We start from the raw sequence: 25,935 nt of genomic DNA, 5'->3' as shown, positions 1-25,935 counted from the left end.
TGCTAGGGAACGCAGCGCCTCTCTCCGGAGAGGATCGACTGCGCTTGCGCTGAGTCGACGCGAGCGCTGCGCGCCGCAGTTTGAAAGGCCCGAGCCTTGCGCGCTTGCGCACTTAAACCCGCGCAGGGAAGCACCCCTTCCCCGCCCCCCAAACCGGACCCTTCCTCAGCCTCCAGTCTAGGTGAAGCTCACGGCTTTGACATGCCGGAGATTCGCCTTCGCCACGTCGTGTCTTGCAGCAGCCAGGACTCGGTGAGGGACTGGCGTGGGGGAGGTTGGCAGACGTGAGAGAATAAATAAAGGGGGCTCCGTAAGAACTTTTGGTGTATAAAAGAGAACTTCATGGAAGCCCAAGGAGGGTCATGGGGGGGATTTCCAGAAGCTAAATGTGGATCTTGGAGGAGATGTGGTATTGGGGAACTTTTGGGTTTCTGTGGAACTTCCGAAGAGAAAAGCAGGAATAGGGGAGCCCGTAGGAAACTTCCAGGGAAGTACTGTGGAGGAAATTTGAGGCAGGGTGTGGGGGGATTGACAGGGGAACTTAAATCTGGGGGATCGCAGAGGGCAGGAGGACCCCAAGGAGTTGTCTGAAAACTGGGGGCCTAGCTCTCATCTCTGCCTTAACTCTCCTTTTCAACTTTTGTCCTCAGACCCATTGTGCAGAAAACCTTCTCAAGGCAGATACTTACCGGAAATGGCGGGCAGCCAAGGCCGGCGAGAAGTCCATCTCTGTGGTCTTACAGGTGATCCTACCCACCCCCTCCCTCCTCCTTTCTAGGGTTGTGGAATCCCAGGGTCCAGATTCTGCTGAGCCAAATGGCAGTGGACTGAGTCACATCCCCCTTTGACCCTCAGCTTCCTTGCTTGGAAAGCAGGCTGCATAATCCCTTCAACAGAGGAGACAGGAGACCGGAAGACTATGCGTGGTCTGTAGCCCTGGGTAGGTTGCTTCTACCCTCTGGGCCTCAGCTTCCTCATCTGGAACAGAATGAACTATTTGCTGTGTATCCAGCTTCCTAGACTCAGTGGGCTCAGGGAGGGAAGTTGTCCAGAAGATTATCTGAACAAATCAACTTCGTTTTAGAGGTGGAGAAATAGAGGCACTGGGGCAGGGGAATGAAGTAGCCAGTCTAAGCTACCGTTTCTGGAGTGTTGGCTGGCTTCTTTCTAAGAGCCTTTTGTGCATATTTTCACCAACTCCATACCGGGCCCTGTGGATTGGGAGGGGAGCAAATAGGAAAGGGAGGCTTGATCTGAGATGGTTGTAGTATTCTGAATAGATCATTCCTATCACAGATAAGAGAGCTAATGCATTTTTAAAAATCTGCCCATTGTCAGGTGATATCCTGGATGTTTTACCTCAGAGGTGTGATATGAGGGCTGTCACCACTAATAAATGATAGTGCTAAGACTTGAGTTCACAACTGAATGTGGTGCTTTTGACCACTTAATCATCCTGCTTTGTGTTCACACAGCAGCATTTTTCCCCCCCAGCCCTAGGCATGGAACCCAGGGCCTTACACATGTTAAGCAAGCACTCAACCACTGAGCTATATTCCCAGCCTTTTAAAAATTTTTATTTTGAGACAGGGACTTGCTAAGTTGCCCAGGCTGACCCCAGATACTTGACCCTCTTGCCCCAGCCTCCTCAGTTGCTGGGATTGCAGGTGTACAGCACCATGCCCAGCTGTTTCGTTGTTGTTGTATAATTTTTATTAGTGCATGTTTGCAGTACATAATGATTACATTCATTGTGGGGAGTTGGTACACTGTACATAACACATCTTAGTTCTTTTTTGTTTTGTTGTTTAGTTTTTTTTCTCCCTATTGCTAGGGCTAGACATTGAGCCTAGGGCCTTATGCATGCTACTACCCAGCTGCACACTCCCAAGGCCACACACTGACTTTCTGAATGTTGACCATATTCCTTAGCTCTGATGGAGGGGTATTTGGGGACAGAAGTCAGTGGGATTGTGAGGGCAAGACTTACATGATTGTGTCTGATACTGAGCATATTCTTGGTCTCTCTTATGTTCAGGGGTTCTGAAAAATGTAGGTCACAGAGCCTTCTGAGAATTAACTGAGGATTCTCTTCTTAGAAATATATAGACTCATAAAATTATCTGACTGATTGTAGTTAAGTATCTCCTAAATCTCTAATAGAAGAATAATAACAAAAACTAACATTATTTAACATTACAAACTGACAATCACCATTCTGAACACCTCACATGGTTTGATTAATTGAATCCTTATAAAAACTTTATGACCTAGGATCTGTTATTTATCTTCATTTTATAGATGAGAAAACTGAAGCCCACAGAAATTACACAATTTACCTGAAAGCCATTCTTTTAAACTGTGGGAGATCCAGACTGCAGAGGATTTAGTTTTGGGAACTGGATTCAAACCCCAGCTCTTCTTCATACTCTGTGACCTCAGGCACATTTTTTCATTTCTCTAAACCCAGTCTCATCTGTACATTGGGGGATGAATCTAAGCCCGGGTTGGTTGTAAAAATCCGGTGACATAATGTCTGCAGAAATGCTCTGTCAACACGGAGGTGTTTGTATAAAGGGAGGGATTTGTAATTTTATTATGGGTGATGCTGGGTTCTCATTCAGGTGACCCCAGAGAAATGACATTCAGTTTTAGCCTGGCTGAAGGTAGAGCAAAGAGACTGGAGGAAGAAGAGGCAGAACATGGAGAGGGGGGAGCCAGAGGGGCAAGGAACAGGATCCTCTGACCTGAAGAAGTATTGTAGCTGTCACCAAAACAGGAAACCCTGAGTGGGAGCAGCTTGAGAAGGTGATGCATTTTGGTCGTGATGTCCAGCTTTGATGTAACTTTGAGGTAGCAATCAGGAGGCAATTAGGAGTCAGATGTAGAGTCGGAGATAGAGATGTAGAAGCTGCCAACATAGAGGCAGGAATTTGCACTAGAGAGTAGGTGGTTTCACTTGTTTTTTCATTCACTCATTCATTCAGCAAGTATTGATTAAGTGTCTTTCATATTCCATGTTCTGTGTGAGGTTCTGGGCCCATACAGCACGAGATAAATAGTACTCAGTCCTGTGGAGCTGTCACGGTATTAGGGAAAGACCAACAGACATAACATAGTGTGGCTAGGAGTTTTTATTTAAATAGGGAAGTCAAGGAAAGGCACCCTGAGAAAGTGACATTTGACCAAGGTGAGCTATGCATACATCTGGGAGCCACTCTAGAGAAGGCTATGCCCCACACATTGGAGGAACAATAAGGAACCCTGTATGGCCAGGGCGGGGTCAGCCAAGGTGAGAGAGGTAGGAGAGGAGCTTTCTGGGAAGCCATTGTGAAGACTTTTACGTGGGTGAGACGAGCCACTTGAGGCTCTGAGCAGAGAGGAGGGATTCGATCCGACTTGATCTTCACACGATCTTTCAGGTTCCATGTGGAGAGGATAAACTGCAGGGACCTAGCACAGAAGTGGGGAGCTCAGCACTGCAGCAGTTGGTGACTTTGTTCATAGCGGAGACCCTCTGGGAAATCCAGTTGTGTCTGGCAATGACCAACATGCAAGGCAACTCCACATTCACCCAGTGCTAATTTTAGGCTTCTCTGATGAGAAATATCTGGACACTAAGACAGTAGGCTCCCTTGTGAGTTTTCCTACTACCTTGTATTTTCTCCAAACACTGTTTTGCAACGTCTTGTAAATTGCCACATGGGGTTCAGCCCACTGCTCATGACAGCCCCATACTTTTTTTGTTTGCAGTAGCCACAGGAAGCCCTGTAACCAACCCATCACCTGCTCCCAGGCAGGGAGTTCAACCTCTTTGCCAACCACTCCTGGCCCAGAGGGGATGGCTGGGACGCAGTCCAGGTGGAACCTCTGTGCGTCACTGCAGGTGCTTTCTTTCTTTTTTTTTTTTTTTTTTGGTACTGGGGATCGAACTCAGGTCCTTGCCCTTGCACAGCAGGCGGTGAAACCACTGAGCTAAATCTCCGGCCCATGTAGGTGCTTTCTTTAGAAGCAGTGTTCAACAGCTCAGTCTCTGAATTGTCATCTTCCTCTTCTTTGTAACCATCTTCATCACCCCCTAGACAGAAAAGTTGTCCTCTCCATAGGCATCAGACACCCAGATACCGATCCACTTCTCTTCAGCTGCTCAGCTGACAGCTTCAACCACAGCTTCACCATTAGACTTAGGCTCTGAATCTTCCACGTAAACTGCCAGAGTCAAATAACTTTACTTTGTAAGAAAGAAAATCTCTTTTTCTTCTGATCTCTGCCTGCTCCCACCCCTACTCCTGCTACCCAGTGCCTAACTCCTGAGGCAACTGCTATGAGCAGCTCATTGTGTGGCCTTTCTGGCTCATTTTGTACACATACAAGTGTGTATAAAAAAATCAAAATACATGGTATCTATACTGTTCTCCCCATAACAGTTTGTCATGGAAATCTGCCATCACCATATACAGTTCTCCGTCAGTCTTCTAAGTGATGTGTGACTTTGCATTCATGCATGTGCAAGTTTTTTTGTTTTTTGTTTTTGGTACTGGGGATTGAACTCGGGTCCTTGCACCTGCGTAGCAGGGGGTGAAACCACTGAGCTAAATCCCTGGCCCAATGTGCAAGTTTTTTCACACGGTATCTGTCAGGGGCTTTGCCAACCTTCTGTGTCCCATTTGACTCACTCACGCATTGCGTCTTCCCAACAAAGGCTCACAAATGTGGGCCACAGATGACACCCCATCCTGAGCCCGTGTCTTGAGAGGTAACTCATGGAGAACACACTTCTTTTCTGAGATGAACATCACAACAAAATTCACTCCATGCATGTAAGCAGTGCAAACCAGTGCTTGGTACTTACACTGCCTGTGTTCTGCAACCATCTCCACTCTCACCTAGTGTTTTCATCACTCCCAAAAGACACCTCAGAACCAGTAACAGTCGCTTCCTACTCCCCACCCCCACGTTGCTCTTGGCAACCACTGCTCTTCTTTCTGTGCCTTTGCCTGCTTTGGACATTTCATATAAATGTATATGTGGACTTTTGTATATGCTTTGTTTTACTTAGCATATGTATTTTGTTTTTGTTTTTTTGGTACTGGGGATCAAACTTAGGACCTCAAGCTTGCCACTGAGCTACATCCCCGGCCCTAGCATAATGCTTTTGAGGTTCATTGATAGTAGACCATTTATCAGTGCAGCTTCTTTCTTTTTTCTTTTGGTGCTGGGATCGAATTTAAGGTCTTCATGCATACTGAGCATAGTCTCTACTGCTGAGCTGCACCCTGGCCCCTCATTTGTCGGGGAGCGGTGAGAAAGGATCTTGCTATGTATGTAGTCCAGGCTGATCTTAACTTATTATGTAGCCCAGGCTGGCCTTGAATTCATGGTAATCTTCCTGCCTCAGCTTACCCAGTGCTAGGATTACAGGTGTGCTCCATCATGCCCAGCTCTCCAGAATCTTCTATTGTTTTGAGACAGGATCTCACTAATTTGCCCAGCCTGGGTTCAAACTTGTGATCCTTCTGCCTCAGCCTCCTAGAGTGCTGGGATTCCAAGTGTGCACCACCATCCCCGGCTCACAGACTGTTTTTGACATTGGTACACAGCCCGAACGGCTCATACATTGTCCCTCCTCTCATGCGGCTTAAAAGTTGAGTAGGGGGAGACAAATACTAGACAAATACAAATATGTATTTATAGACTACCAAGCACTGCCAATGAAGAGCAACACACCTGTTAGGGATAGAGTAGCAGGTAGGAGGTGAGGATCCTCTGTACTCATCTCTGGAGAGGTAGCATCTGAGCAGAGACCCAAAGACAGGCACTGGCAATGGTAATGGGAAGGTATAGGGAAGAGGGGGTAGTGGAGCAGCAGAGCAGCCCCAGGGTTGGATTGGAGTCAGGCACAGCTCGAACAGAGGGATCTGGCCGCAGTCGTCTGTGGGGCTCATCCTCGGGAAGGCCCTCCCCTTGCCACCACCATCGCTCCTGCCACTGCCTCTGCCACCTCCAGCGGGCAGTGCTGGGTGCAGGAGTGCATGCTCTAACCAGCCTGGCCGGTCCCCTTGGGCTTTGCCTGCACAACAAAGTACAGTGACATAAGCACTTCCTGCCTGCCGCTGCTCATGTACGACCTGGAGATAATTATAGTACCTGCCTCCCAGGGTTGCTATGAACAGGGCAGATGCCTGTCTGGTACATTGTGAGCTCCCAGATGCCGGCTGCTGTTGCTATTCTGGGTCATCTCAACTCCCTGCAGAAGGAGGGTGAATAGGATGACCCTCCCCTTTCATGTATGAGGAAACTGCCCCTCAGAGACCCTGGATACAGTTTGGAAATGGTAGGGCTAGATTTCGACCCAGACCCACCTCAGCCTGAGTCCAGGTTTCTTCCTGTGCAGCCATGTATGTCACACTGGGCTGGTAGTATCTTGGTGTCCTCCTGAGTGGGAGGTGATAGAGCAGATAGGACCAGCAGATGGTCCCTTGAGGCAGGGGAGGGCAGTGTAAGGTGCTGGATCGGGCACCTTTGAGGGTTGTAATAACCTGTCACTCCAGGATCCTAATAAAAAAAGCCCCAAAGTGGGAGATAGGAGCCTCGCCTCAGCCTTTCCTGACTCCCCTGCGTGCATGCACACCTTTCTGTACCTTCAACTGTCAGGCAGATCCTTTTGCAGAACCCTTTGTACAGAAAGTGCTTTCTCCAGCATCCTGGAGGAGTGGTGGATCTGGAGGCAGGGTCAGGGTGGACAGATTCACACAGGGAACATCCTGCTCCACGTCGTAGCATGTGCTGTGTGCTAGGGACATGGTTCCTGCTGACACACAGGTGACATTCCAGGGAAGATGGTGGCCCAGATGGGGTTCGTCCCTCCTTCGGTCCCTGCCCTACAGTCAGCCCAAGGCCACAGCAGGCACTGATGGTGACCTTTGTGTGCCCACAGCTGGAGAAGGAGGAGCAGATCCACAGCGTGGACATTGGGAACAATGGCTCGGCCTTCGTAGAGGTGCTGGTGGGCAGCTCGGCCGGCGGGGCTGGTGAGCAAGACTATGAGGTAAGCAGGGCAGTGAGACGCTGACCTCCACCCCAGATGTCCCCATGGCTGTTCCCTAGGGGTCCACTTTGTGAAAATACCACACTCTCTTTCTTCATCTGTCCATGGACATACAGTCTGCTTCCAGGGTTTAGCTGTTACGAATTGTGCTGCTACCTACATGGGTATACATGTGTCACTGTAATGTGATGTCTTTAACTGTTTCAGGAAGAGACCTAGAAGGGGAATAGGTGGCTTGAACAGAATTTCTTTTAGTTTTTTGAGGATTTTCCATAGTGGCTGTACTAGTTTACCCTCCCACCAACAATGTAGAAAAAGGTTCCTTTTTCCCCCTGCAGTCTCACCAGCATTTGTTATTTGATTTCTTCATGATAGTCATTCTTTTTAGAATAAGATAGAATCTCATTGTTTTTTTTCTTTTCTTTTTTGGTATGGGGATCAAACTTGGGACCTTGCACTTGTGAGGCAGGCAGCAGAACCACTGAGCTAAATCCCAGGCCCTTTTTTTCCTTTCTTTTTTTTGAGACAGGATCTCACTATGTAGTTCAGGCTGGCCTTGAGCTTGTAGCAATCCTCCTGCCTCAGCCTCCACAATGCTGGGATTATAGGTATGCATCACTATACCACACTCAACTTCAGTGTCATTTTGTTGTTGTTGTTGTTGTTTTTTGGTACCAGGGATAAATCCCCAGCCCCAGTGTTCTTTTAATTTGCATTTCTCTAATGGCCAGAGATGTTGAACATTTTTAATGTATTTATTGGCCATTTATATATCTTCTGAGAAGTGTCTATTCATTTAGTTGCCCATTTTTTGATTGGGCCTTTTATTTTTGGGAGGGGCTTTAATTTTTTTGAAATGTTTATATATTCTAGATGTTAGTTCTCTGTTGGAGGAATAGCTGGCAAAATTTTTTCCCATTCTTTAGGTTGTCTTTTCACTCTATTGGTTGCTTCATTTGCTATGCAGAGCTTTTTAATTTGATATGATCTCATTTGGTGATTGTGTCATTTCATGTGTAATTGGGGTTCTGTTCAGAAAGTCTTTGCCTTTGCCTCTGTCATCAAGAGTTTTATCTATTTTTTCTTTCAGCAGATTGTTTCTGTTGTAACATTTATTTTATTTTATTTTATTTTTTTTGGTACCAGGGATTGAACTTGGGTCCTTGAGCTTGCGAGGCAGGGGGCGGAACCACTGAGCTAAACCCCCGACCCTGTTGTAACATTTAGATCTTTGATCCATTTTGATTTTAGTTTAGTACACAGTGAGAGATATGGGTCTAGATTCAGTCTTCTGCATGTGGATAGCCAGTTTCCCAGCACCATTTTATTGAAAGCTGTGCAAACTTCCAACCACCTGACCAAGGGTCCAGTGACAGGATAACAAAAGACAAGACGAAATATTTTCTGTGTAAAGGGGGCCCAGGATGGTCAGAGCTCTTACCAGGCTAAGACGCTGTCTCCTGGAGCTTGCCACTATTTATTGAACACACGGTGTCTTGAAGGGGTAATGGGCGGTGCAGGAGACAGTGGAGTGGAGAGCACTGAGGCGAGCGAGGTCCTAGCAACAAGGGGACGAGACATTCTAGCAGGAGCAGATCATTGATTAATGGGAAATTTGTTTTTTCCCATAGATTCTCTTGGCTGTTGTACATCCTTTGTGTTTATTTTCATATAAAGTATCAAACCAGCTTGTCAATGACTTTGTGGATTGACTGATTGATTGATTAGCTTCAGGCCTACAGAAAAGTTGCAAAGGTGGTCCAAGGAACTTCCGTATTCGCTCAGATTGCCAATGTTAATACATGTTCATGTTTTCCTGAAGTGAGAGTAAGTTGTATACATCATGCCTCTTTATTTCTGCATACTCTCCTGACTTTTTCCAAAAAACAAAGACATTTTCTAACTAATACAATTGTCAAAATTAAGAAATTAACATTGATATAATAATGTGTCATCTCAGGCCTTTTTCAAGATTTCCTTCTTTGTTCCAATAATGTTCTTTTCTTTCTCTCTCTCTCTCTCTCTCTTTTTTCAGTGGTGCTAGAGATGGAACCTGCAACCTTCATACTGAGCTACATTCCCAGCCCTTTTTGAGACCAGGTCTCACGGAGTTGCCTAGGCTGTGTGGGGGTTTGCAGTCCTTCTGCCTCAGCCTCCCAGAGTGCTGGGATTGCAGGCCTGCATCACCATACTTGGCTAGCAATAATGTTCTTTATTGCAAAAGATTTTACAGTGCTGCATTGCGTTGATTTATCACATTTCCTTAGTTTTCTTTTGCCAGAAACAGTTCCTGCCACTTTGTTTCATGCCTTGATGCTTTTGAAGAGCATAGGCCAGTGATTTTTGTTAAATATCATTCATTGGACAAAATGTCTGGTGTTTCCTTATAATTAAATTTAGGTTACACCCTTTTGACCTGAATACCACAGAAGTGAGGTTATATTCTTCTCAGTGCAATTTACAATTGATTTTTGTGTATTGACTTTGTATCTTGTGACTTTGCTAAGTTTAGCAGTTTTTGTTTTGTTTTGCAGTACTGGGGATTGAACCCAGGCTCTTTGGACTAAGATACAGACATTCCCAGTCAGTTATTTTTTATATTTAGAGACAAGGTCTTGATAAGTTGCCCGATCTGGGCTTGAATTTGTGATCCTCCTGCCTCAGCCTCCAAGTGTGTGCCACAAATGCCTGGTCACCTACTAATTATGGCAGTTTGTGTAGATCCCTTGGGATTTTCTGCAGAGACAGTCGTGCCATCTGTGAATAAAGACAGTTTTCTTCCTTTCCAGTCTGTATATTTCTTTTTAATTTTTCTTACCCTGTCACACTGACTGATTCCTCTTATGCAGTGTTGGAGCAGCAAAAGCCACACACTTGGCTGGCTTCTGTTACTGGGGTAGGGAGTTGAGTCTTTTAGTATTAAATATGACATTAGCTCTAGTCTTTTTTTTATAGGTGTCCTTTGTCAGGCCGAGAAAGTTCCTGTCTGTTACTAGTTTGTTGAGAACTTTCATCCTGAGCACATGTTGAATTTCCTCAAGTGCTTTTTATGTTCTGTAAGGAATGTTTTACCAAATGAGGTTTCCAGTAACAAACATTTTTATTCTCAAGATGATGTATGTTAACAGTCCTTGCGACTATCACGAAAAAGTTCTGTGCTTCTCTTGGAACACAGATGTAGATCAGAATTCTACTTAATAATGACAAAAGTGGATCATTGCACTTCAGCTAAAATGTTATCATGTCTGGTGTGTGAATATTTACCAGCCTTTGCTTGCTGATCTAGCAAGAAGGAATGGCTCCGGCAGTGTTTAGTGTTCCCGAGGTCTGAGAACACCTAGGCCAACAGTGTCTTGCTGCTTCAAGATTTTTAATGAAACTTCTGCTTGGGTCTCAGATTTCTGTTACAATTTCCAGCCATAACTGAACTGAAGACTTTGGGGCTCACACATTGCTTGGTTTCTGCCCCTGAGAAACTGGAAGAACCAAGAAGGAAAAGGGAAAAGGGCAATGGAGGGGTGATCAAGATTGATGTCACCTACAATTTGAACTCGAGGGACATACTAGCAGGTACCAACACCGCTTTCTACAAAATCAGCACATTCTTTCTTCCCTTATCCAAACTGTACATAAAGGACTCACAGGATTTGGAGTTAGGGCAGACAAGAGATTGAGGCTTGAGTTTTGAACATGTAAAGGCAGCCTGGTTTTCCCTTTAAGTGAATGGCAGAAGATGTTCAGAGGAAATGTGCCTCTTAGTGCAAGTAGTAAGTGCCAGCCCAGTTCGCATTTCCCTTCATTTTGTCCCCAGATAAAAAATTTGGGGTCCCTGTCAGCTCAGAATCGGTAATAATAGGTAATTTTCTTTGCCTATTTTGTTTCCTTTTTACAATTAGAACTAGGCACAAAGACATATAGTTATCTTCTATAATTTTTTGATCAAGAGGCTTTTATTTTCTAATTTTGTCAATTTCTGGAGACATCCGCTGGAAAAGACTAGTAAGTAACAAAATACACCCAACTAGAAGTTGCTTACTGGATAAGGAAACAGATTTGTTCTCTCTTTAGGAAGGAAGTCTGGAATTAGGCAGACCTGGAGTTGATACAGAAGCTTAACAAGGGCGGGGGATTTAACTCAGTGGTTCCACTGCCTGCCTTGCAAGCACAAGGTCCTGAAAAAAAACCAAAAAAACCAAAAACGAGAGGCTGGGGATTTAGCTGAGCAGCACAGTGCCTCCCTGGCAAATTTGAGGTCTTGAGTTCAATCCCCAGTACTCAAAAAAAAAAAAAAAAAAGAGAAGAGATGAGGGTGGCAGAAGCTTAACAAAGATAAGGTGCTTAGTTGGCACCTCTTGATTCTTTTGGATATGGCCTCCTGGTCACAAGATGATTATTGCTGCTCCAAACATCAACATCACTCGGTAGCATTAGAGCAAGAAGTGGGGGGAGGAGGTGGGATGGCAGAAACGCCAGGGTCCTCTTTTTTTTTGTACCAGGGATGGAACTCAGGACCTTGCACTTGCAAGGCAGGCGCGGTGCCACTGAGCTAAATCCCCAGCCCATGGTCCTTTTCTTCTTTTCTCTTTAAGGGGGAAGGACAGTGTTTTCTAGAAGCCCCCAGCACACTTCCTCTCTATCTGATTGGCCAGAACTGGGTCATGGTCCAACCACTGGCAGAGTGATGGGTTGCTTGGACCAATTGTGGTTTATTCCTTTATATAAGCACATAGTTCTTCCATTCTTTCAAAACTGCTTGGTCAGTTTTGATTGTCATTTTGTTCCTTCATCATACTGTCACTATCTCCACTTAATTCTTTAATCTATTAAGCAAACTTATTTTTATATTGCATGACTTATAATTTGAATATGTGCATCTTTTGTGAGTCTGAGTCTGTAGTTTGCAGTTTTTGCCGAATCTAAGTCATGGCAGCTATGTCTTCGAAGGCATGTGTGTGTGTGCGTGTGTGTGTGTGTGTGTGTGTGTGTGTGTGTGTGTGTTTTGCTTAAATTCTTTTATTGGTACATTTTAGGTATACAGTACATTTACATTTATCATTGGATGCTTGTACCTGTACATGATATATCTTGGTTCTTATTTGTTCCCCATTCCCTGTGCTCTTTTCTCTATTTACAAAGACTTTGTTTCCATTTTTTCCTTTTCTCATAATTTTTTCTTTCCCTTCTTTCCTTTCCCTTTCCCCTCCCCTCCCCCTTTGGACCTTTTCTTCCTATTTCAAATTATCAATTATTTTAATCCTTATTTACACTTTCAGTTTCTCACACTAGAGAAACTAGTCAGTATTTACATGTGTGTCCTATGTATTTCACTTAAGAGTATGGCCTCAATATGCATCCATTTAGCTATAAATGTCTCTAGTTTCTTGTTCTTTATGGCTGAGTAGTACTCCATTTTATAAAAAAACACATCTTTTTTTTTTTTTTTTTTTTTTTTTGGTACCGGGGATCGAACTTGGGACCTTCCATTTGTGAGGCAGGTGGCAGAACCACTGAGCTAAATCCCTGGCCCCAGAAAACCATCTTTTTTATCCAGTTTCCAGTTGGTGGGCACTTGGGCTGTTTCCAAGCTTTAGCTATTACAAACTGTGCCTCTATAAACATGGGTCCACATTTATCGCTGTGGTATGATTCTTTTAATTCTTTTGGGAAGATACCCAGCAGGGGAATATCTGGGTCAAATGGGACCTCTAGTCCTAGTTCTTTGAGGTATCTCCATACTGATTTCCACAGTGGATGCACCAGTCTGCTCTCCCACACCAACAATGGAGAAGGGTTCCTTTCTCCCCACACCCCCGCCAGCATTTGTTGTTGGTTGATTTTTTGATAGCAGCCATTCTTTGTAGGGTAAGGTGGAATCTCAGTGTTGTTTTCATCTGCATCTCTCAAATGACCAGTGATGTTGAACATTTTTTCGTATGTTTATTTACTTCTTTTACTTTTTTGTCTGAGAAATGTCTGTTCATTTCAGATGCCCATTTTTGAATTGGGTCTTTGAATTTGGGGAGGTCTGATTTTTTTCAGTTCTTTATATATTCTAGATAGTAGCCCTTTGTCTGAGGTACAGCTGCTAAAATTTTTTTCCCACATTGTAGGTTGTCTCTTAGCTCTGTTGGTGGTTTCTTTTGCAGTGCAGAAGCTTTTTAATAAGATAAGATCCCAGTTGTTGATTCTTTGTGCTAGTTCCTGTGCTACTGAGGTTTTGTTCATAAAGTCTTTTCCTATGCCAATGTCTTCAGAGTTGTACCTAACTTATCTTCCAGCAAGTTTAGTGTTTCTGTTTTAATATTTAGATCTTTAATCCACTTTGATCTTAGTTTAGTGCATGGTGATAGGTATGGGTCTAGTTTTAATCTTTGGCAGGTTGAGATCCAGTTTTTCCATTACCATTTATTAAATAGGCCATCTTTCCTCCAACAAGGGTGGTTGGCTCCTTTGTCAAAGATGAGGTGGCTGAGCATGTCTGGAGTTGTTTCCGTATCATCTAATCTATTCCACTGATCCTCAGGTCTGTTTCTTTGCCAGTAGCATGCTGTTTTTATCACAGTAGCTTTGTAGTATAGTTTCAAGTTGGGGATTGTGATAACCCCAGCCATGTCTCTGTTGCTTAGAATTGCTTTTGCTATTCTAGGTCTCCTCTGGTCCAAATGAATTTTTGGATTGTTTTCTCTAGTTCTGTGAAATATATTGTTGGGATTTCAATTGCCATTGCCTTAAATCTATATAGCAATTTTGGAAGTCTGGCCATTTTCATTATATTGGTTCTTCCTACCCAGGAACAAGAGATGCCTTTCCATTTTCTTATATCCTCCTTGATCTCTTTTTTCAGAGTGCTGTAGTTTTCAGTGTAGAGGTCTTTTGCTTCCTTTGTTAGATTGATTCCTAGATATTTTAGTTTTTTGGATGCTATTGTAAAAGGAATTGTTTCCCTAATTTCTCTCTCAGTAAGTCTGTTATTTGGGTATAAGAAGGCTATTGTTTTCTGAATGTTGACCTTGTATCCAGCTACTCTACTGAATCTGTCAATTAAGTCTAGAAGTCTTTTGGCGGAGTTTTTTGGGTCTTCTATGTAAAGTATCATATTGTCAGCAAATAATGACAGTTTAGGGCCAGGGATTTAGCTCAGTGGTTCTGCCACCTGCCTTGCAGGTGCAAGGACCCAAGTTCTATCCCCTGTACCAAAAAAAATGTTTAACTTCTTCCTTTCCTATTTTTATTCCTTTTATTTCTTTCTCTTTTCTAATTGCTGTGGCTAATGTTTCCAGAACTATATTGAACAGGAGTGGTGATAGCGTGTGTGTATTTTTAACCATTGACTTTTGTTCTTTGGGTATGCATCTATGTGTGTGACCTTGGACTCAGGGAGTGTTGAGCTATATCTCCAGCCCTTTTAAAAATGTTTTAAAAATTTTTGAGATAAGGTCTTACTAGGTTACCCAAGCTGGGCTCCAATTTACTATCCTCCTGCCTTAACCGCCTTCTCCTTTTTTTTTTTCCCTCCTTTTTTCCCCGAGACCGGGTCTCTCTACGTAGTTTAGGCTGGCCTTGAAAGCACAGTGATCTCCTTGCTTTAGTCTCCTGAGTGCTGGGATGACAGATGTGTGGCACCACACCGGCCTCCCTCAGCCTTCTGAGTAGCTGGAATTATGGCTGTCTGTGAGAATTCTTTAAGACCCTGTTCCTTCACAGGAGAGTTGCCTGGGTTGGGCGATACTGTGTTGAAGGACCACTTACAATGTTCACCTTGGGTCTCCCAATGCAGTTAGCTAGTGTGACTTTTTATTCCAGATCTTTGAGAGGAAGACTTGTGGCTAGGAGTTCTCTACAGAGAAAATGTTATCTTTTTTCTCAGAAGCTGAGACAGCCCTCCTGCTGACTCTGATTTACCTCCCGAGAGCACTGCCTTTGGGGAGGGGGTCCCAGCTCTCTGTGAGGTGGGGATGGTCTCAGAGATGTCATCTGCCTTTTGCAGAGCCCAGGCTGGGGCTGGAGTGTAGCTCGGTGGTAGAGTGCTTGCTTGGCATGTGCAGGGCTCTGGGTTTGGACCTCAGCACTGCAAACATAAATAGATAAATAAATAATAACAGATCAAGCCACCTGGGATCGGCGCTAAGAAGACTAAAGCATCAGTACTGAGGGCAGTCATGCCCCCATGGGAGACTGAGACCACAGCAGTTATTGTGGGTTTTTGAGACAGGGTCTCCCTGTGTTACCCAGGCTGACCTCGAGCTCCTAGGCTCAAGGGATCCTCCTCCTTCAGCCTCTGGAGTAGCTGAGACAACAGGTGCCACTTCTGACTTTCATACTAGTTATTTTAACAGAGAGACTTTAATATCAAGGATTGGTAACTGGGTGTTCCTGCAAGACTAAGTTCTGATGGACAACCACTCCCATCCCTAGGACTGTGGGGAAAGGAGAAAGAGGCAGGAATGCATGAGACTCAGATGGCCAGCAGTGTGAAGGTGGGGTCCTCTGGGTCTGAGACTCGGAAGCTGAGGAGCAGCTCTGCCCCACCATGTCCCTGAGAGGGGCGGGATGAGGCTGGCTCCCAGGGGTCAAGAAGCCACCAACTGGATTTATCAGGGGCCTCGCAGAAGCAGTGGCGGCAGGACTCATAGTATCTGCAAGTGGACAGGAGGGAGCCCAGCCTGACCCCTCCTGCTGCTTGTGGTATCACATCACAGAGGCCAGCAACAGGTGGATTTGAGTGGAGAAGCTATCATTTAATAATTCACTCTGCTACGTAGCCCACCATGATATTGGACTCCATGGAAGACTTTAGGGAAGGAGAAACAGATCTGGAGGTTAGAAACATCCGTTTGGGCTCAAATGTGACCCAGCAGCCCCCTTCCTGGGTGTGAATCCACAGGAAGTGAGAGCAGCATGTCACCGAGACTCTGCGCACCCATGTGTACTGCAACATTATCCACAGTAGCCAAGATGTAGACCCAACTACAATGTCCATCAGTCTGCAGCTGGATAAAGAAAGTGCTGTATAGATACATGATGGAATATTATTTGGCCATAAATAAGGAAATTCTGTCATTTGCAGCAATATGAATGGAGCTGCAGGACATTGTATTAAATAAGCCAGGCGCATAAAGATAAATACTATATGTTTTTACCTACATAGGGAAGCTAAGACGTTGTCTCCACAAAAAGAACAGAGAATAAAATAGTGGTTACCAGGCCCTGGGAAGGGTATGTGGGAGAGAAGGTGGTTAGTGGTTACAGGGGGTGCAGTTGAATAGGAGGAATAATTTCTAATGTTCCTTGGCATAGTAGGATAGCTTGATTGACAATAATTAATTGTATATTTCAAGCTAGCTAGTAGAGAAGATTTTAAATGTCCCTGTGTTAGCCTTTTGTTCCTGCAACCAAATACCTGAAAAAAAATCAACTCAAGGGAAGAAAGATTTATCTTGGCTCACAGGATGGAAGTTTCAGCCCATGGTCAGCTGGCTCCATTGCTGTGGGCCCGCAGTGAGGTAGAACATCATGGTGGGGCAGAGCTGCTCCCCTCCTGGCAGTGGGGAAGCAGAGAGAGGAAAAGAGCCAGAGAGGAAGGGGCTGAGGAGAAGGTGTAGTCTCCGAGGTCACACCTCCCTCAACTTACTCTCTTCATCTAAGCTCCATCTCCTACATTTCCATCACCTTCTATCATGCCATCACATTATAATCTTTTTGTTTCTTTGTTTGTTTGTTTTTTGAGACAGGGTCTCACTATGTAGTTCGGGCTGGCTGTGAACTCACTATGTAGACCAGGCTGGCCTCGAACTCACGGCAATCCTTCTTCCTCAGCCTCCCAAGTACTGGGATTACAGGCGTGCGGCACAACACCCAGCCATCATCACATTAAAATCTCATCTGTGGATCAGAGCCTCAATCATCCAACCATCTGCCAAATACCCCACCTCTGACCACAAGTGTTTTAGGGGGCACTGTGGATCAAAACCATAAGAGTTTCTAGGCAAAGAAATGATGAATGTATAAATGTCTGAAGTGATGGATATGCCAGTTACCTTGATCTGATCATTACACATTGTATTCATGTATTGAAATGTCACACTGTACCCCATTAATATGTACAATTATAAATCAATTGAAATATTTTTTTTTTTGCTGGGCTCAAACTTGTGATCCTCCTGCTTCAGCCTCCCAGAGTGCTGGGATTACAGGCATGTGACACCATGCCCTGCTCAAAAAAATTTAAAAATTTAAAAATAAAATAAAATCCCTCTAAAGCCTGTGTCAGGACAAGACTCACCAGAGGCCTAGAAACAAAAAAAGAAATGTCTAGAAACATCGAGACTCATGCTGGAGTTTGGTGACCTCCATCACCTTCTTGGGGCCCCTGCTTCTTGCCTGGTGCCTAGGAGGTATCTAAACCAGCCAGCTCTGGTTCTCAGTCACTGTGCCTTCTCCTACCCAGGTGCTTCTGGTTACCTCATCTTTCATGTCCCCTTCCGAGAGCCGCAGTGGCTCAAACCCCAACCGTGTTCGAATTTTTGGGCCTGACAAGCTGGTCCGGACAGCAGCTGAGAAGCACTGGGACCGGATCAAAATTGTGTGCAGCCAGCCCTACAGCAAGGTAACTGGAGTGGGAGCTGGGGGTGCGGGGAACTGAGGGGCCGACAGTGAATGTGGGGGGCGTGGAGAGCTGGTGACCCCAGGGGCTTATGGGGCAGCTGGGTCCCTGTGTTCCTGGCAATGGGTTGGAATCCACCCCATGATGAGAAGCTTAGTTCCCCGGAGGGAGTCTAGGCAAGTGAATGCAACATCAGAATTGGAGTGGGAACGGGGCAGCTGACTTGCTAGAGGTGTCTACTAGACTACCAGTGAGCTAGGAGTTAACATCATGGGATTTAGAGTCAGCCTCTGGGTTCAAATCCTGTCTGTACACTTTTTTTTTTTTTTTTGGTACTGGGGATAGAACTTGGGTCCTTGTGCTTGCGCAGCAGGCGACGAAACCACTGAGCTAAATTCCCGGCCCAAACTGTCAGCTTTTTTTTTTTTTTGTACCAGGGATCGAACATGGGTCCTTGCGCTTGCAAGGCAGGCGGCGGAACCACTGAGCTAAATCCCTGGCCCTGTACCACTTTTTAGCTGTGTGAACCTGGGCAAGTGCCTACCTTCTCTGGGCTTCTGTTCCCTGATCCGATAGGGGATGCTAAGCTGTGGTCACCCTGAGACCTGAGTATGTAGTGGCCCCACACAGTACTTGTGTCCGTCTTGCCCGTGAAGCTGTCCCTGATGCTGGTCAACTGCCTTCTCTCCAGGAGGTCACTCAGGGACCCAGGCTCCTCCTGTCTTCTGGCTCTGCATCCAGTCACCAGAGGGGGGATGAACCGGGAGTATTTATGTGTTCTAGAAGTGATTCCCAGCACTCCCTCCCATTCCTAGGCAGGAATTTGAGAACATGAAAGTAGATTCACTTGCACTGGCAGCAGACTGCCAGTTGCAGTGAGGGCTAAAGGATGTGGTGCATGGGAGGTTTCGAGCTGTGCCTGCCCAGAGTTAGGACTCAGTGAAGTTCAGTGTTATCTCATTAACCTCAGGGCACCTCCTTAGACATATGTGTCCATAACAAAGGAATGGCCTACCTAAGTGAGAGGGTTTTGGGCTAGGCTCTGCCCTGACCCCACCCCTGCTTTCTCAGGACTCCCCCTATGGCCTGAGTTTTATACGGCTTCATAGCCCTCCAGACAAAGAGGAGGCAGAGGTCCCATCCCAGGTAAGATCTACCCGCCACGCCCCAGAGCCTTCTCCCTAATTCTCTGCCCTTACCTGCCACTAGTCCTCACACGGGCTGACCTTGTGGGACTTTAGAAGGTGACAGTGACTAAGCTTGGCCAGTTCCGGGTGAAGGAGGAGGATGAGAGCGCCAGCTCCCTGAGACCGGGGGCCCTTTTCTTCGGCAGGATAAACAAGACATCCCCAGGTGAGTGTTGAAACCTGGTCTGAGTCAGTAGAGGGTGGGGCCCTCGCCTCCTGGGTCTGAGAGAGGTGAGGGGCTGGGGCTAGAGCCCTGGGTCTGAGAAAGGAGGGCTAGGGTCTGAACTTGTGAGTCACTGCTGCCTTCTGGGAGCTACACTGTGTTCCATAGCTAGGAACTAAGGAGTCTCTGGGTCCAGCAGTCTCATAAGGGCTCCACTTTCTCCTACAGCCAAAGCCAGTGACCCAGCAGGACCCAGCTATGCAGCAGCTACACTCCAGGCCTCCACGTCTCCACTCTCCAAGGCTGTGGGCAGCACCACTAAGGTGAGGTCACCTTATTGGTGACCTCAGTAAGTGCAGGGCTGGGGTGGCTGTGAAGTTGGAAGCCTCAACTTATCCCTCCTACCCCCGCCCCCAGCCTCAGGAGTCTACCAAAGGGAAGAGGAAGTTGGATTTGAATGTAGAAGAAAGGAAGATCCCCAGCAAACCGTCAGCCCAGCTCTCACCCCCTGCCCTCAAGAGACCCAAATGTGAGCCGATAGATCCCTTGTTAAACCCAGGCTGGGCTCCTGTGTCCTCGGGGAGGTGGCCCGGGCCTGTGCTCCTGTGGCCGAGATGGGGAGGAGCTGGGCGTGTAGTCCCAGTGGTGCTGACCGAATCTGTACCCTTTGGGTCCCTAGTGCCAGCTCCCACCCGTAACCCAGCTGCAGCCCCGGTCCCTGCCACAGCACAGAGAGCTGTACCAAGGAAGCCCCGGGGAGAGGGCACCGAGCCCAGGGGAGCCCAAGCCGGCCCACAGGAGCTGGGGAAGATCCTTCAAGGTGTGGTGGTGGTGCTGAGCGGCTTCCAGAACCCCTTCCGCTCGGACCTCCGGGACAAGGCCCTGGAGCTGGGTGCCAAGTATCGGCCAGACTGGACCCCGGACAGCACTCACCTCATGTAGGCCTGTGCCCGCCTCCCCACACCCTGCTGTGCTCTCTCCCTCTGCCTCCTCCTGGCCTCCTCTCTGTGTCCCTGCTTCTCTGCTTGTCTGCCTTTGCCGTCTTTCTGCCTCCGTGGCTCTCTGAGCCTATGCTTTCTCCACCCCTTCCTTGGTCTCACATCTCTTTCTGTTTCTCTCACATGTGTCTCACTGCCTGCCTTTCCTCGCTCTTTTCGTCCTCTCTCTGTCACCCCCTTGCCCCTCTGCACCTCAGGTCACATCTAACCAACACCCCTCAATTCTGCCTCCCACCAGCTGCGCCTTTGCGAACACCCCCAAGTACAGCCAGGTCCTAGGCCTCGGAGGCCGCATCGTGCGCAAAGAGTGGGTGCTGGACTGTTACCGCATGCGGCGGCGGCTGCCCTCCCGGAGGTGAGGTCTCACTGGGGGCACCTGTGTGGCACACGCAGCACACGCTAAGCCTGCCGCACACCCTGTGCTGGGGAATGCCAGGAACCTGGGCCTGCCAGCCAGGAGTTCAGGTGCCAGCCCAGAGTGAACTGGCTTCTGAGAAGAGGGGAGGGCTTGGGGGCCTGCAGATGAGGGACGGGGCCTGCCTGGGAGTCACAGGACTTTGGAGCCTACTCAGTGGAGAAGGATGACATCACAGGCTGCAGGACCAGCGTGTGCAGGCAGGGGTTTGGGGTGGGAGAACACAGCGCTGGGTCACGCATGGTCTTTTGGAGCAGGTCCCGAAGCCTCTGCTCTGTACTGGGCTGGGCTGTACAGCACTGGAGGCTCTTACTAAAGTGAGGGGTCAGTGTGGGGGCCCAGGGAGCCCACAGCTAGTGCAGGTCTTCAGGACGACAAGAGGTGAGCCCAGCTGAAGAGGTGGGTGAGGAGCACAGGGTGGGCAGCCTGGTGCGTTTGACCAGAGGAAGTGAAGGTGGGGCTGAGCATATGGTAGGAGGCGGATCCCTCCCTCCACCTTGGTACTGGGGATTGAACCCAGGATCGTTGTGTTGAGCTTCATCCCCAGCTCTTTTTTATTCCTTACTTGGAGATGGAATCTCACTAAGTTGCCCAGGCTGAGCTTGAACTTGCAATCCTCCTGTCTCAGCCTCCCAGAGTGCTAAGATTATCAGCACACACCACCACTCCCAGTCATGGAAGACCTTCAGGCTGGGGAAGCACGGGCTCAGATCTGAGGCCTGTGTGAGTTATACTCCATGGCCTGAATGCATTCAGAAGTGGGGCTCTGTATTGGGTGACAGTGAGTCTGGAAAGCTGGGTGGGTTCAGTTTGGGCTGGCCAGGGTCTTGGGCTCCGTCCACCTCCATGGACCCCTTGTACCTTGCTGAGGAAACCATACTTCTTTGGGAGCAAAGAGCTTTCATCTAGGTTTAACACCAACTCACTTGGCTGCATAACCATCCTGTCCTGCTCTAACAAGACACTGTTCATGGGTTGTGTTCTTTCCCTTCAGTGTGTAATGATATTTATTGCAGAAATTGTACTGGTTTGATTGCGGGGTGCTTCCCAGACCCATCTGTGGGTGTAATGTGACAATCTGCATACCTGGCATTTGCCTCTCTGAAAGTTGAAAAGTTCTAACTTCTGAACTCATCTGGCCTCTAGGGTCTCCTCTGTGAGCAGTGGGGAGTCACAGAGACCCTTGAGGGGTTCAGGCTCTGTTGGGAGGAATGGAGTATTGAGAGAATGCAGGTGGGGACCCCCGAGGAGGCTGGGGCCACAGGCATGCAAAAAGGGGTGGATTGGGAATATATTCAGGGCAGAAGGAACCACATTTGGATTGTTGTGTTCCAGAAGACCCCAAAGAGGACAGGGAGGAAAGGGGAACAAGACAAGGTATCGGATCTGTGTGTGGGTTTTAACATAAAAAAATTCAGACACATGGTGTATTTTAACGGTTCAAGGATAGAAGGAAGAGTCCCGGGAATGGCTTTCCCCACCATAATCACAAATTGAGAATGTTTTGTTGTCATTCTTTTTTTCCAGTACTAGGGATTGAACCCTGAGCCTTCCCATTGAGCTACATCCCCAGCCCTTTTTAATTTTTTTTTTTATTTTGAGACATGGTCCCTCTCAGCTGCCTAGACTGGGATCAAACTTTCGATTCTCTTGCCTCAGCCTCCCCAAGTGCTAGGATTACAGTCATGCATCACCACACTGGCTACAAATAGAGTTTTTAAAAACCTGTTTGGGGCCAGGTTGGATCTGAGTGATGGAATGCCTGTTCAGCATGCACAAGGCCCTGCCTTTGATCCCCATCCCACAAAGCGTAAGCACGAATGGTGTTTAGCAGCTGTGAAACACCAAATCATTTATGAAGGTTCTTCGATACTTCCCAGAAGGCAAAGCCCACATTCCCTTCTCCCACATGACTTGCCCTGTGATTTGGGGAAATTAAGTGATCGCTCTTTGTCCCGGTTTTCTTACCTGTAAAATCCAGCTAAAAACAGCCCCTGCCTCAGGATTCAGTGGCTGAGTATTTGTCACATGCTTAGCACAGTGCCTGATGCCTAAGAAGTTCCACATAAGCCTTCTCGTGGCTACTGCTGTTAGGCCAGGAGGATTCTGTTCTTGGAGTGTCTATGGTGGAAGGAACCATGCATATAGTGTCAGGGCTTTTAGCCTACAAGGCATCCACTGGTATCCTAGGGAAGTTGTCCCAGGACCACAGATCTGTAGATGCTCAAGTTCCTTACAAAAAAACTGGTATTTCCATGAAACGTATACACATCCTCCCATATACTCTAAATCTTCTCTAGATAATTTATATACCTACTAATATGGAAATGCTGTGTAAATATTTGTTACACTATGTTGTTTAGGGAATTATGACCAAAAGTGTGTGCGTGCTCAGTGCAGATGTGTCCTGGTCCTGGTGTCCCTCATTTTCCATCTGAGGTTGAATCCATAGAAGCGGAACCCCAGATATGGAGGGCTGATTGTGTTTTGCTTTTTCCCTAAGAGGGAGGGAACAGAGTGTGCTCAGGGCTCTGTGGCTGGGGGCCTGGCTGACTGGGGAGGGGGCCCCTGCCCTGACTGAGTGTTCAGTAAACGCCCATGGCCATGCCTCCTGAAGATCCTGCCCAGCCCCCTCAGGAGACTTGGTGCCCTGTTTGTCTGAGCCTCCGAGCCTCCATTTCTCCCCAGGTACCTCATGGCAGGGCCCGACTCCAGCAGCGAGGATGAGGTGGCCTCCCCCAGCGGCAGCAGTGGGGATGAAGCCCCCAGCCTTCCAAGAAAGGTCTGCTGCCCCTGCCTGGTGGGAGAGGGTGACATGGGTCTGCTCCAGTTCCCCAGCCTCTCCACTCCCACCTCCTGCGGGCAGCCCCCCTCATACCTGACTGCCACCCTCCTCACACAGACCCTCCCTTCTCAGTGCCCCCAGACCAAAGTCAAGCCTCCCCTGGCAGCTGGATCCAGCTCGCCCCAGAAGCCCCCAAGCCCAAAAGAGATCAAAGCAGCCTCAGTAGGACCCCAGGAAAATTCTGACACGGAGGAGCAGTCAGGTTTGAGTCTGCAGGAAGAGGGTTGGGTCTTGGATCCCTGGGTCTGAGGGAGGAGGCTGGCCCTGGACCCCGGGTCTGAGGGAGGAGGGTGACCCTGGACCCCTGGGTCCGAGGGAGGAGAAAGCTGTTACAGACAAATGAAGTAGAAGCAGAGGGGTCCCAGGTTCCAGATAACTGGATGTGGAGGTCAACTGAGGTTGAGTTTGGGATGCCTGGGTATATGCTCAGGTGCTACCTGAGAGGGAGGGTAACCAGACTTCCGAGGAGACAAAGCACTGACACCTCTCATTGACGGGGCTTCTACTTGCAGCAGGACGGGACAATGGTGCGGAAGAGTCTGGGGACACTGAGGATGAGCTGAGGAGGTAGGTTGGGGCTTGGATCAGGGCAGCCTGGCCTTGGGCATAATGGTTCACTCTGCGTGCCCACTCTGCTGCTCTCACCCACCAGGGTAGCCGAGCAGAGGGAGCACAGGCTGCCCCCTGGCCAGGAGGAGAACGGCGAGGACCCATATGCCGGCTCCACAGATGAGAACACCGATAACGAGGGTCACCCAGAGCTGCCTGAGGAGCCAATTCCCGAGCTCCCAGGTAGGAAATCCCTTCACCCCTCTGGCGTAGGACCTTGCCCCCCAGTTATGAGCTGTGACCTGCCCAGCCTGCCCTGGGAGCCCGCTGCCCCACCCGCTCCCTGCCTCAGCCACCTGCATGCTGTACTAGGCCTGTTCCCCTTCCTTTCAGCATCCTCTCTGTCTTCCGTCTTTATTGCCTCTTGACTTCTTGCTCTGACCACTCCCCTTGCTGCACAGTGCCAGGGCGAGGCCCTGGGACTCCTTTCTAAGTGTCATTAGGGCCTGCCAAGTGACAAGGACACTGCTGTCACTGGGGACCTGAGTGATGGCCACACGTATTCACTTTAATATCGCTTATTCCAGCGTGAATGCTGTGTGTACATACATTTGTGAGAAAGGAAGAAATTGGGGATGCTGCAGGGGCTCGCCGGGTAGGGGACCACGGGAGTCATGGCTTCTTCAAGTTAACAGGAAGAAAGGCAGCAGGGTCCTAGTGGAGGCAAGGTTTTGGGGTGCTAGAGGAGCTGTTCCCCAGCTTCTCACGGCTGATGACAGGATAGTACTTTGATCCTCCACAGCCCTAAAGTGGCAGTAGTCAGTGGCCTGACAGTCATGTGAAAATGGAAAGAATGATCCACCTGGAGGTCAAGGTGAGAAGGGAGCTGTCAGGACCAGGCTGCCCAGGTGGAGAAGCTGCAGCTCTTGGGTGGCTTCTGGGGCCAAGCTGATGCAGTGGTTGCAGCCCATCTGTAAGAGACACGTTGTGATAAGTCATCATGTCTTCTATTAGTAATGCCAACAAGCAAAGGAACAAACCAGCCAGCCTCGCCAGAGGCTGTGATGGGCTGCCAGCCTGGGGGCTGCTGCCTGCCATCAGGCCTGCCCACCCCGCTTGGCCTCTGCTGCAAGTGTTCTGTCCCTCTGGGGTGGTGCTGTGGACCTCAGAGGACTCACACTTACCCCTTCTACTGTCTCCTGCAGACTTCTTCCAGGGCAAACACTTCTTCCTGTATGGGGAGTTCCCCGGGGACGAGCGGCGGAAGCTCATTCGATACGTCACAGCCTTTAACGGGTCAGTCTGGGGTTGGGGGGTGATAGTCCAGGAGAGGATGGGGGACATGACAGGAAGGAGGCATTCCAGAGCAGAAGGGTGTGCCTGGCAGCGTGGGCACAGCCGGGAGGAGTGAACGCCAGCCTGTGCATTGCCTCCCTCAGGCTCCTCTCTAAAGTGAGGATCTCCCCCTCCCAAAGGGCTGGTACACTGGGAGTGTGGAGGCCCCACAGGCAGCTGCAGGGGCATCAGTGGGCCTGGAAAGGACAGAACTTTGGAGATAATCAGGAAGTGAGGTGTTGAGAGCGGGGACACTGATCCCACCATGTCCTCTGTCTCCTTTCCTCTCTCCTGCCAGGGAGCTAGAGGACTACATGAGTGACCGAGTCCAGTTTGTGATCACGGCACAGGAATGGGACTCTAGCTTTGAGGAGGTGAGCCCTGGAGGTGGGGAGGGGGCCAGAGGAAGGGAGACCCTGACCCCCCCTTTACACACCCCCGCTCCCCAATTATATGTTCCTTTTCATAGGCCCTGATGGACAACCCTTCCCTGGCATTTGTCCGGCCCCGATGGATCTACAGTTGCAACGAGAAGCAGAAGTTGCTTCCCCACCAGCTCTACGGGGTGGTGCCGCAGGCCTGAACTGTGCACTGTGTACACGGTGCACACACACAAACGGAGTTTAATAAAGGTGACTTGGTGTGGAGCTGCTGCCCGTCTCACTCAGGAGTCTGCCAAAGCTCCAAGAGGCTGGTGGCTCATGGCTCATGTTTGGTTTTGGTCCCACTCCCTGAGGCCAGGTCTCTGAGCTGCCTTGAGGCCCTGTCCTGGGATCCAGGAAGAAGGCCTGG

General features: G+C 48.2%; 1 protein-coding gene across 3 annotated transcripts; it reads left to right on the top strand.

The window, feature by feature from the left end:
• The first annotated feature begins 54 nt into the window (after positions 1–54).
• Positions 55–25,790, top strand: Xrcc1 (X-ray repair cross complementing 1). 3 transcript variants are annotated; one of them, XM_013068639.3, is made up of 17 exons: positions 55–252; positions 651–743; positions 6,938–7,048; positions 17,496–17,654; positions 18,723–18,797; positions 18,893–19,004; positions 19,230–19,324; positions 19,419–19,530; positions 19,681–19,939; positions 20,238–20,354; positions 23,103–23,196; positions 23,332–23,461; positions 23,775–23,826; positions 23,912–24,051; positions 25,014–25,104; positions 25,442–25,517; positions 25,613–25,790. In XM_013068639.3, the coding sequence occupies exons 1-17, from the start codon at positions 202–204 to the stop codon at positions 25,724–25,726; spliced, it is 1,881 nt and encodes a 626-aa protein (XP_012924093.1). In that variant the 5' UTR covers positions 55–201; the 3' UTR covers positions 25,727–25,790. The 3 variants fall into 3 exon arrangements, with proteins under 3 accessions (XP_012924093.1, XP_004873144.1, XP_012924095.1); XM_004873087.4 differs by having other exon boundaries at positions 58–252; positions 23,772–23,826; XM_013068641.3 differs by lacking the exons at positions 55–252; positions 651–743; positions 6,938–7,048 and adding an exon at positions 10,467–10,618 and having other exon boundaries at positions 23,772–23,826.
• Positions 25,791–25,935: the final 145 nt, after the last annotated feature.

This window comes from Heterocephalus glaber, unplaced genomic scaffold, assembly GCF_053883595.1.
Source record: "Heterocephalus glaber isolate CG9 unplaced genomic scaffold, H.glaber_assembly_v1.0 deba00001744, whole genome shotgun sequence".
NCBI lineage: Eukaryota > Metazoa > Chordata > Mammalia > Rodentia > Bathyergidae > Heterocephalus > Heterocephalus glaber.
This window is presented reverse-complemented; position numbering and strand designations above follow the sequence as displayed.

Excerpts from the sequence above, each read along its gene's own strand:
- Xrcc1 (XM_004873087.4), top strand. The coding sequence starts at position 202 with ATGCCGGAGATTCGCCTTCGCCACGTCGTGTCTTGCAGCAGCCAGGAC. Across the intron at positions 7,049-17,495 it reads CTGGTGAGCAAGACTATGAG|GTGCTTCTGGTTACCTCATC; the intron begins GTAAGCAGGGCA and ends TCTCCTACCCAG. Across the intron at positions 19,531-19,680 it reads TGCCCTCAAGAGACCCAAAT|TGCCAGCTCCCACCCGTAAC; the intron begins GTGAGCCGATAG and ends TTGGGTCCCTAG.